This window comes from Alligator sinensis, unplaced genomic scaffold, assembly GCF_000455745.1.
Source record: "Alligator sinensis unplaced genomic scaffold, ASM45574v1 scaffold730_1, whole genome shotgun sequence".
NCBI classification, from domain to species: domain Eukaryota; kingdom Metazoa; phylum Chordata; order Crocodylia; family Alligatoridae; genus Alligator; species Alligator sinensis.
The window spans coordinates 2,007,636-2,019,733 of NW_005842027.1; the positions used below are offsets into that span (position 1 = coordinate 2,007,636).

Sequence of the window (12,098 nt, forward strand, 5' to 3'; positions counted from 1 at the left end):
CTATTGCTGTACATAACACTCTGATAATCACATTCTGCACCTTGAAAATCATTTTTAAAACATACATTTTACATATACAGAAACTCATGGGGAGGTCATCTTATATTTGGGGTCATCTTGTATTTGAGTAAGTTCAGTACTGTCATGCAGCAGAGTTCAACATCCTGCAGATAATTACAGTAGCATCCTTCATATGCTTCACATGGCATGGCAGAGACTCCTGTCTTCTCATAGATGACCAGCATACTGATTATGAACACTTAGAGCTTCCCAAGCTCAAGAGATGTTCTGACTCTGAGAAGATCTTATGAATTCTCTCCCTAAAAAGAGCCCAGTTATCCTCTTGACTCTGATATCTCTTCTCTGTTTGCTTCTGTCCTGGGTCTTGCTAGTTACCATTCATTTCAGACCCAACGTCTCTCAATAGTTCTCTGCCTTTCTTCCTGAAGGAGCTCATTGACAGCACAGGATTTTTGAGCACTGTCTCTAACAGAAAGGTACTGTTCCATGGGGCGGTCTTAGCAGTCTGAATATCCCTAAGAAGAATGCTTTCCAGTACTGACGATGTGGTTTGTTTATGTTTCTCCCCTGGGTCTATCCTCCTCTTCTGATCAAAAACTCAATTTTCTATTGTCTCTTTCCTCTGTTTTTTTACCCCTTTCCTTTGTTTAATCAATGATAGAGAACAAAGTGATCTGGCAGTTCAGACCTTAGCAAACTGGCACTTACAACTTTAACAGTGTCACTTTTTGTCAAAGATCTTGTCAGCCTCCCCAAGATTAATAAGGAAAAGACATTTACAAGTCAGTTTGTTCACAGCAGAAAAGAGCCTGATACAAAGGACACTAATTGTAGCATGATTTTTTTTTCCCCACAGCTGCATTGATCCCAACAGCTGTAGATACTTAAAGTCTTTTCCTACAGCGTTTGCACCCTTCATTATGCAAACGAAGAAAAGAGGATGCCGGGAAACAAATACAATCAGACAATATTTCAGAGACCACAGGAGGTGATGGTGGGGATTTGTCTTCTGTTCAATACCTGCTTCCTTTCTGATCATGACAGAAGCCATTGTTTCATCCTACATTTTTCAACATAAAGATAAGGAGAATATACCTTTTCTCTCAACAAAAACCAAAAAGAAAGTGAGAAAAAACAACAAACTGTATGAGTACTTTGCAGTCTGAAGGCTTTTGGAATGGGTTGTAATTAGCTATGTCTGCTTGGGTATGAGAGTGCATTGGTGGCACCTGTGCTGTCGGGTGTTTGGCACCAACAGTCAAATGGTAACACTAGTGTGTAATTACAGAACACTTAGCGTGCATTCAGCCCTGGTGTGTTTCTCTGCTAATTTTCACTTCCATTATATGACAGCCTATGGACGTTGCAGAAGCAGTGGTTCAAGTACCTGCAGCTGCTGAGATAAATTAATGTTGTGGCTATATATAAATATATACATAGATGTGCATGCACGCACGTGCACATACATACACAGAGTATCCAGTGAGAAAGTTACATAAGAAGAAAGTTAAAGTTAAACTAAATGGAGCTAAAACTTATTTCTTTCTGTGCCTCTTATTGCACAATTATTTCTTTAAAGTTCCCATCACATAGGCATTGTTTAGACAGACTCTTCGTTATATCATGATGTTATTCATTTGCCTTTAATGGTTCTCCAGCAGTCAATGGTGGGTCCCCTGTTCTTTCTTGTACACGTCTCTCCATTTGTGTTCCAACAGGTCTGGATGGATGGGGCATCTATCTTACTCTTCTGCTACTGCTATTTTCCCATTACTGTCTGATCTGTGATGTTCAAGACAATTCTGCATTTTAAACGTGGGTTAAATTGTTAAATAGATAAGAAAAGCAGCTTTCTAATACATAGGAGACCAGCACAGGCTCCCCCCTAGAAGGTGACTCCTTATTTTAAAAAGTCCTTACTCAAGTCAGGTCATACGTTACTCGGATGAAACTCACAGATATAGATAACAATGGCCTTTTTTTCACCTCATGGTGAAAGGTTCAAAATAAAGAAGGAAAGAAAAAATGAACATGGAAATTTCCAGCCATTGCAGTGCTCATTGCCAAGGGCAGCAGGGGTGATATGACAATGAGATGGAATGAGGTGCTGGCTGGATTTTTGCCATTGAATATATGTAGGATACATTTGGAAAGAGTTGCATAGTTAATTACTATTATTCATTATTATTATTTCACAACTTCATTCATTTCACAACTGAATAGGGGAACAGACTGGTGCTCTGGGCTGTTTTTGAGCTCTGTTTGAAAAAAAAAAAAACAGTAACACTCTGCTAAAAAGTGCAAAAATAAACCCAACATGAAGCAGAAAGAATTTCGTTCCTCACAGAAGATAGTATCTGAGAAATATCCATGCTGAAAACACTGGGCTTGCCAGACTGGAATGAACCTATGGTCCATCTACTCCCCTATCTCAAAACCAGACACTTGATCGGGAGGGATAAGAGCCCCACAGTAGGCAGATGTGCTCCTCCCATTATGCCTCATCCGGTCCTCTATAGGGAGAGATCAGTTTAAACTCTACAGCATGAGGTTCCAGAACTTATTCCCGCTGGCTGGACAGTCTTGTGGTTCATCCGTGCCCAATTCCACTTTGTCTATTCTTTAATTCTGGGCTATGTGTATACGTTTTAAAAGATACTGTAATTGGTACAAAAAATAAGGGATAGACATACTCAAAAAGTACCTAGACTGCAAACTCTTTGAGGCACAGACTGACTTTTTGTTGAGGCAGAACCTTTTGTTCTATGGATGGGTAGTGCCTATTTATCACTGCTCCTTGACTGAAGTGTCTAAACTGTAATGTATTAAACACTATCTCAAATAGCAATAATAAGAAGCATGTAGCACATAGCACAGTAGACCCTAACCCCTGACTTGGCTCATAAGTGCTACAACAATATAAATGATAGTAAATATAAGCCCGGTATGATAATAGAGTCCAAAAGGAATCCTTGAGTGAAAGAGAGAGGAATGCATCAGAGTAAGCTAAGAATTGTGACACTCATATCTTGTTTTCAAAGTATTCCATTTTAATCCTTGCAATCACAATACAAAATGGATGAGAACAATGCAGGGCAGTGTTTGAGAGTATCTTCTCTGAAGCCACACATTAGACTAAGAATGAACCCTGTGATTCAGAGAGAGCCATCTGGGGCACAAATAATAAACAAAATTCAAACGCCGAGGCCTGAACAGAATTTGGAAGTCATTCCTGCACAAACCCTGGTCAAGACTGCACACTGCAAAAGATGGCACTTGGCCAGAGTTTAAAAAAAAAGAACTCAAAATAAACAGAAAGTAGTTGCAACATGTCCATTATCTGCCATCATAAAACAGCAGTGATGCTTGTTCTTTTAACTTTAAAAAGGGCTCCTTTCGTTCTCATCACATTCATCAGTTTCTTATGATAGTAGGTGACTGCAGCATCACTGAGTGAATCAAGAATGAGGCTGGCTTTTATAAAAGACAAAGTAACAGAGATTTTGATAATTAATGTTGAAAACAGGAAATATATGAAGATGACAATGACATAGCTCAATGGGAGGGCAATACCAGATTCTAGCACTAATGCCTCAGTATGGCATTATCAAAGGATAACAGTACAAACACTTAGAGAAGGAGCTGGAATGGTTGTATAAAGACGGAACTGCCACCCTAAAGGATCACATGCTTTGCCTTGCACTTCCTCTACCACAGTGGCATCTGGATTTACCAGGTATGAATATCAACTGCAAAAGGGAGAGGGGAGGAAGGAAACTATTTTTCAACATCATCTGGAGGAGGAAGATTGATTTCAAAGCATCTGCTGTGTCTCCACTGTAAGTTACAAGATAAATGTCAGAGCCAATGAAATAAATGGAAATAACCAAATTTGAACCGGATAGATTATTTTAGCAGCCAAAGTTGGAACCTCCTTTTCTCTTGTTGTGAGAGGAGCTACATTTCATGCTGGTGGCTTCTCCCTTATGCTGGGTTGCTGGTACTAAACTGTCTGTAGTGGAAGAGACTCCTACAGTCCACTTTCCCAGAGTATTTGATGGCTTCAGCAAAAAGCTTTGTCACCTGAAAATATAAAGCAAAAAAGACTGAGTATCCTGAAAGACTGAGTATTTCTGGGAGACTTATTTTTAAAGCAAGCTCACTGCTTGAGCACCAGGATCTGCCATGCATGGTTACTCTTAAGGGTGATTTCTGATTTCAGGATGGCTGTGTGTGAGCTAAGGTTTTACTCATATGAAGCAGCTTGCAAGACTGGCAGCCTCTAAAAACTTGGTAATCTTTTTGGAAAAAGGTTCTATATAGTGTAAGACATATTACCCCACACTTTATAGAGTAAGAGTTAAACTAATTTTGTTGGCAGGTGGGTTACTGAGTCTTGAATTGGAATCCCCTTTCTGATGGGCAAGGCATATTTTTCAGATGGGTGTAAGAGCACTCTGCTATTTCCCATTCAAACTAAACACTCTTGGCATTGCTGCCTCTCTGAGCTTATAACTTGGCACTGAATTTGTTTTGCATTTGTTCCAAACACAGCTACAGGTTTTGCACTTCAACCTCTGGCATCAATTTAGGCTGATGGGGTCTGAGCCCACTCCCAGGGAAATGAAGGGGAATTTGGCAACGGACTTCAGTAAAAGCAGGAAGCACAATTTTGTGACTGTAACAAAGAGTTGGAAAGAAATAATGTTTCGCTGTCAGCCACAGTCCAGCTGTCCTGTGGCAGAAAATGAGTTAGAATTCATGGAAGGCAAATGCCCCTACCTGTGTTGATATCTGAAATGTAGATTATGAAGAAAACTAGATAGATAATGAATGAAAATCTATGCTATTAATTAGGAAGCTGTCCTCACAGGGCACGTCTACATGTGCAATTAATGCAAAGCAATAAACTCCAGAGCTAGTTGCTTTAGAGTTTATTGCTCCCAGGTGAGCCATTTGAACATGTGCCATGGACTGCAGTACGTTGAACCAGGTTGGAGTAGTCCCAGCTGGCACAGGGCCCTGGAAGTTACCCTGCCAGCCTGGGGCTGCTTCCCCTTACTCAGCGTGCTGTCGAGGTGCTGTCTGGGGAATGGGGGTGTTCCAGTGTGGAGCCAGTCAGCAGGCAGCCCCCGTACTGAAGCATCCTTATGCCCCAGCCAGCCAGAGCAACATCTACACGTGTGCTGCTGCAGAGTAAAAAACTCTGCAGCAGCGTAGTACTTGTATTTACTGGTTTGGGGGTTTTTTTTACTTATAAATGCAAGTACTAGCCTGCTATGGAGTTCATTAGTGTACTCCAACCTAATACGGGCACATGTGCATTTGTGCAATACTTACTGCAGAGCTAATTAGTCTACTCCACAGTAAACATCTTGTGTAGCCTTGCCCACAGAGTAGTAATTCACTTGGATGACGCATTGGAATAGTATGAAATTTGCTCTGAGGTTCTCAATAAAGGTGCAATACCTTGTTCAAAATTTAGACAGCTATATTTAAGAGCTTTGTGATAGAAAGCTGTTGCCAAGCATATTTTTTGGATGTTATAATGAACGTATGGTGGAGAATCTGCTCAAAGGCAGGGACTGAGATATGAATAGCCCAAGTCCATAGCATGGGACACAATGTTTTTGCAGGACAGTGGAAAGGAAATGTATTCAAGCTACCAAGTTATTGCTATTTCAGGTGTATTGTTATTTGTGAAACATAATAGGGATCTAGAAATATTGGATTCCAAGTACAAAATTGCCCAAAAGCTTTCTATACTATTATGATTAAGAGAAGAAAAAGTGGCAAAGGAGATACCTGGAAATTAGTAAGGAGAGCAATCCCACTGTCAACAGCCATCCTGCGGATCATGTAATTATCATGGATGAACCTGGTGTTGCTATTGGGAAGATTAATCACCAGATCTATGTTCCCATCTTTTATCAGCCTGAAAAGATAATGCAGAAGACACAGTAGTATACTTTGTTTAGTGAAACCTTCAAAGAATGCATGTTTTCAACTGACCAGTGGAGGCCTAGGGTGGTACAGGTGTTAAGGTGCACAGTTGAAAGCCTAGAGGTTGCAAGTTTGAGGCCATATCAGAAGTGCTTCCCAGCATGGTTCTGTCAGATTCCAACGAATCTGCAAATTCTGCTAAATACCTTGTCACAAGGACACAAAAAAGGAAGGGACCGACCATTGTTTGCTGTTTTAGTTAACTTAAATTGTATAGTTTTAGTGTGTTTTACATATTAAAGGATGATCAAGTACAGTAGTTCCCACGTTTCTTAGGAAACCCCCACTTCCAGCCTTATGCTGCTGGTTCTGAGCTGCTATCAACCCCACTTCTTAAACTGAATTTCTGTGATCTTCTGATCCAAGTCATAAATGCTGTGATCTCACCAGGGCTTCTGACCCCTATGCTGGGAACCACTAATCTAGTAGCTAATACCAGACTGGGATTTAGGACTGGATTCTAGCTTCAGCTCCTGTATCTGCCACAGGCTTCCCTGAGTGACCTTAACATAGGGCAAAATTCAGCTTTCATGCAACTAAGCACAACTTTGTTAAGGGCATGATTCTGAGAAGTGCTAAGCACCTGCAGTTCCCATTAAAGCTGGGAAGAGATGCTTGGTACTTTTGAAGATTCAGATTCCAAAATGTCCAAACTTAAAAATATGATGTTCAGTGCTGCGTGCAATAGAATTTAATTACATATTGATGCCTAAGAGATAAATGAGCCTTGGTTATCTGCAAGATGCTTTGGAAAGAGACGACGTGAAATATTCCAATGCTATAATAAATAGGCATTATTAATGAGATGCTTTTTTGATTCAACAGAAGTAAATTTTCCCATCATGGCAATTACAGGCAGAGTAGAGTACATCTGTCAACAAAAAAAAGAGTAGCTCAAAGCCTCTGGAAGTGAATGAGGGCTTGGCCATTGATTCAGTGAGGCCCAGATTTCACCTCCAGATTTTGCTGTCATGGATGTTGCCAAAGATTCCCAGGAGCTCTACAAACTGTGCTGTGCTCTTACCTCCTGATTTGGGGGATGCTGGAGTTTTGGCTTTCCTGGGATGGCCATGCCACGGGAGTTGCAGGTACACTGTTGGCATTAAGCCAGTCAGAAGTCGCTTCAGTGGCATAAAGCTGTGTCAAGAGGAAATGTTACTACATTATATTACAATGAAGCTTCACATTTAACCCTGTCTTGTACAGTTGAGGCCCAATCCCATATTCAATTAAACCAATAGTAAGATTTCCATTGATATTAGTGGGCATTAGATTGAGTCCCATAACTATACATGTATATATGAATACAGACCACACACAGAAGCATAATTTTCCCATTTTCTGTATTATCAGTGATCTTATTAGACATGAGAATAAACAGTGAGTGACATTTCCATGAGCAGTGAAGTGGTTTAGGTTTCTAAATCCCATTGACTTTCAACAGGATTTAGGCTAAGTCGCCTAGACATTTCTGAAAATTTCACCCACTATTTCATTCCTATTGTGAGTGGTGCCATATGTAAGACTGGATCAATACATCCTGTTTTCACGTATGCTCTTCAGCTGCCTGCCAGTGCTACGTGAAGAATTTTTATTAAAAATGCTCTTTCTAATGCTCTACGGTCACAGTGCTAAATATGGTAATGACAAAAACAGGCTTTGCATGAGACAAATGCATTCCTAGTTAAAGCAAACTGCTTAACAATGCAAATTATGTACACTCTTAGCTTCTTTGTAAAATATGATGAGGTCCCATAAAGATTTGTTCCCCATAAAAAGGTTTTTCCTCTGCTTCCCCTTTAGCATTAAAATATTACTGACTGACTTTCTTTTTCATGGGGAATTTTGAGAGACCTGGCATATGACACTGTAACTACAGTTCTTCCAGCCTTGACAGGAAACACCCTTGCCTTGTGAATGAATCCTGTTTGTGTGGTTCAATAATTATGCAGGCATTTAGTTAGGTAACTCCCATAGAATTTAATGAGAATCACTCAAGTACAAATCCTTACTAGCCTTTGAAAAGGTAGGTGCATCTCCTCTCTTATTTTCCTTTGATTATCAACTCAACCCTGAGGTTCTCAAGGTCAATCCAGCCATATTTTAAGTAAAAAAAAAAATACCTGCAAGCTTTAAAACTCCAAACAACATACCTTGAAACCTTCCTCATGCAGCTGTTCTGCTACACACAGGAATTTGGGACGGAAGGAATGCTGAAAAAGAAATGAAACATGAGACAGCATCAAAGCTAGGATTTACAAAAGAACACCTGCCCACTTGATGGATACCCTAGGGTTTCTTCAGAATCTATTAAGAGGCAAACACACACACACACTCTCCCCTTTGGCTCATCAGCCCGTGTGTGTGTGTGTGTGTGTGTGTGTGTGTGTGTGTGTGTGTGTGAACATTTACACATGCTCATTAATGCACAGTAGCCTATTCTACTGTGCATTAAAAAGTTGCATAAAAAAACATGCTATGTAGTAGAATAAGCTACTGCACATTAAGCGTCACTTAAAAAAATGTGCACTTGCACTACTGAGCATTAGCATAGCCTAATGCTCATTTATTTATTTAGTACCTCATATTGTAGGTATTAAACTTAATGCACGTTAGGAAAAGCACATGAATGCACATGTAAATGTGCTCTGTGTGTGCGCATGACCCGAGTCATTCAATTGTCTCTCTCATACAGAATGACAAAGAAATCACTTCAGAAACATGAGAATGGGTAATATTGTGGTATTCTGAGCAAGACCAAAGCCCAAATCCTACTGAGCGCCAAAGTACCTTACTATTACCAGCACAATACATGCCCCGAGTGTGTCTTATTGCACTTATGAAATGGCTCTGCAGATTAAATGTCATGGAAACTGGCCTTTAAAATGTATTTTATAAGCCTCCCATGGTTTTTAATGCTCCTTTTAAGGCTGCTCTAACAATTTGTTTCAAGGCCAGAGAGAGTAATGCCTGGGCTAGGTTTTGAGGAAATACTCACATCAACTTCAAAAAGTGAAACACAGGGCTACCCTAGGTCCTATTTTCTCAATAAACATGGCAAAGTCTGTGTGCCTAAGTGTGCTCCACACATATGCAAAACAGAATCACCTGAGGGATATGGACTCCTATTATAGTAAAGTTAGGTGCCCAAATATTCCATGCAGCTTTAAAAGTTTCTCTCCTAATGCACAATCAATACCAGGAACCTTTCAGATGAAATAACAATGCCACCTCCTCTTTCATACGATTTGTATTTGCACCATGCATTTTGGAGTGATGTGGAAATAACATCCTGATCATGACTCATGCAGTCCCCAGTATTTTGTAGGTTTAACAATACAAAGCTCAAAGGCAACATAAGACTCTCTCATTGCAAAGCCATACTGAACCTCCAAGATTGACCAGTAAGGAAGCAGGATTATACAAACTCCTTTTCTGATGCTCTAACCTTGGCAGAGGTTATGCTGAAAGCATAGAAAGTATTTTCTCCGACAGGGAGAAGGAGGCAACACATCCTTTGAGCTCTACAAACCTGGCAAGAACCTCATACTGAAGCCATTTTTGTTCTGTACACTAACTGGAAAATATAAATATACAATGTGACAGGATTGGCAGCTTCCCAGTCAGAGGACTGCTCTTCCTCCTGGTCTGAGGTGTTGGCTTGCACAACAGAATTATAAACTTCTATCAAACATGTATTGAACACTTGTGACACATAAAACAGCCTTCCCGTGAAAAGAAATTACAGCTGTCAGCTTGCATCTGAGAAGCCTCAGATTTAAAAGCGATTGAAAGTACCTGTGTAAGAAACCATTACTTACTAAAGGTGAAAAGTACAAACAGATTTATTTACTGGAAGAATCTACTGGCGGGAAGGTCTTTTTTCTTTTTTTTAGTTTCAAAGGCAAAGTTCTGTTCCTGATAACACCCTCCTCATTTTTGCTAGAATAACTTGCTATTGGCAAAGGGCCTGATCCTTAGTGATTTCAGTGGAGCTATACCCATTATGCCAGGCTCTGGTTCAGAATTAAACTAAACTACCTTGACACTGATGCTCTGATTCTGGGTTTCAGATTTAGGTCCAGCATAGCATCAGACAGCACTTTTTCTCCCTATGATACTTTCCCTAGGACCTTCTGAGCTAAATTAACCACCTACTACTTTTGCACTGCAATGGCAAGGCATTGGCAATGTCCTCCTCTCCCCTGCTTTTACCTATGGCATGCTACAAGGTGTTCTTGCTCATTCGGGATAAGCTGTGGGTGACGGTTTACAATGGTGATTTTGGGGATTCCTTCAATTAATGATTGCCTGTGAACACAGGGCACTGGACTCAATGGCCCAGGAGACCCCTTTCAGTCCTAAGTTCCTGGAACAGTAGTTATGATATAAAGTCCCCCTGAAACAACAGACTTAGAGAGCTGAGATTTAAAAATAAAACAATTCATTAATGCTCTCAGCATTTCAGGGTATTCAACACAGATGTAAGACAGATGCATTCCTTCTTACAGATATCACTGAATAGCATAATCAGGAGAGAAAATGCAATGAGCTGGTCAACTACTCTTGTCTAAATTCTAAATTAGTTAATGGCAAATGGAGGATTCTAGCTAGTTCCTATTTCCTTGCCATTAGAAGTTTCCACATTATTTAAAAAGAAGAGTGGTGGATTTTCAGATGGTGTTAAATTGGCACAGCTCTATACTACTACTGTAGAGCTAAAAAAAATTATACCAGATAAACGATCTGACCTGTAAAGTTCAGGTAAAGATCAGGTTACACTACATTCTGTGGCACTAACATCGATGAGATACTAAGTGATCTGGATTATACCACAATCTGTATTGTGCCACAATAAAAAGAAATGTCTTTCTTAAAGTGGCCAACCATCAGCAGCACTTAGAAATGACCATTTTTTCAGGGCTTCTCCAAAAGAGATACCAAAACTAGAGTGACAACCTAAGATAAAGTGATGAAAATCTCCCCGGTAGTCCATGTTTTATTCATTAGAATGCTTTGGTTCCGTGTGGAACATTGATCAAAATCTTAGCTGCAGGCTTTTGAAACTTCTGTAGCAAGGAAATACTCTAAAATATGCCAAAATTATTCAATTTTGAGGAAAAAGAAATACTCGTTATTTTATTTTGTTTCTCCAGCTTCTAAGGATAGCAGCCTCTTCAGCTCTGGATAGCTAACACAGAGCCACATTACAAAGTAGCAGCATTACAACATGTTAAGCATAGGTCCCTTGGCTTTATTTAAGGAAGCTAATTTTGCCACTGTCTTGACTTGTAATTCTATTTTCCATAGTCTGAAGTTTCTGTAGAACATAAGGGCAAAAACAGACCTTGGATTTCTCTCAGGTCAAAGCCTTTTATCTTGGGATCCTACAGACTTCCAAACTCATTGTCCCACTTTAAATACCTGTGAAGTATCTGAGATAACACCTTTTCCCTGGACAATCCCAGCTAATTCAAAGCAACTGCCATTCAAGCTGTGTGTGTACATGATTGTCCCACACCTGTTTTGATGAATTTAAAGCCCTGGGCAATCAGATCAGGATGAACCTGACCTCTGTTTTCACCCTATAAGTACAGTGCTGGGAAGCAGGTGACACAATCCCCAAGTCCCAAGCAGTAAACTGTCCAAAGGTAAATGCTTATATATGCAACTATTCAGGCCTAAAAACTACTCTAATTTACTTGCATAATACTGTAATGAACAGGTATGACTATGTCATAACAGTTAACAGAGATTATCTTATATTTTGTGTGTCAGGGCCTGGCCTTTAGAAATAAAAAGAATCTACTCTGCAGTGAAGTTTTGTCTGATCCTGGAGTATAACACACTGAAGTCCTTCATGGATCTATTAATTTTGCATCTAAACCTGCAATTCCCATTTCAGGATACCATAATCTTTAAACACTCATAACTATCAGAAGAGGTCCTGGATGATTAGAGAAGGGCAAACACACTGCTCATATTTAATATAGGGGAAAAGGAGGATCCAGGGAACTACAGATCAGTCAGCCTCACCTCAGTCCCTGGAAAAATCATGGAGAAGATCCTCAAGG

At 40.0% G+C, this 12,098-nt stretch overlaps 1 protein-coding gene across 2 annotated transcripts in view; it reads right to left on the reverse strand.

Annotated features, from left to right (window-relative positions):
* Window positions 1-3,058: 3,058 nt before the first annotated feature.
* Window positions 3,059-12,098, reverse strand: part of CPS1 (carbamoyl-phosphate synthase 1) — a 144,163-nt gene continuing 135,123 nt past the window's right edge. For both annotated transcript variants that reach the window (XM_025202494.1, XM_006022276.3), the window contains 4 exons: window positions 8,178-8,237; window positions 7,049-7,161; window positions 5,827-5,956; window positions 3,059-4,104 (listed from right to left, as the gene is read on the reverse strand). In XM_025202494.1, the coding sequence (XP_025058279.1) occupies window positions 4,006-4,104; window positions 5,827-5,956; window positions 7,049-7,161; window positions 8,178-8,237 (402 nt within the window). In that variant the 3' untranslated portion in view covers window positions 3,059-4,005. The remainder of the gene's footprint in view (window positions 4,105-5,826; window positions 5,957-7,048; window positions 7,162-8,177; window positions 8,238-12,098) is intronic.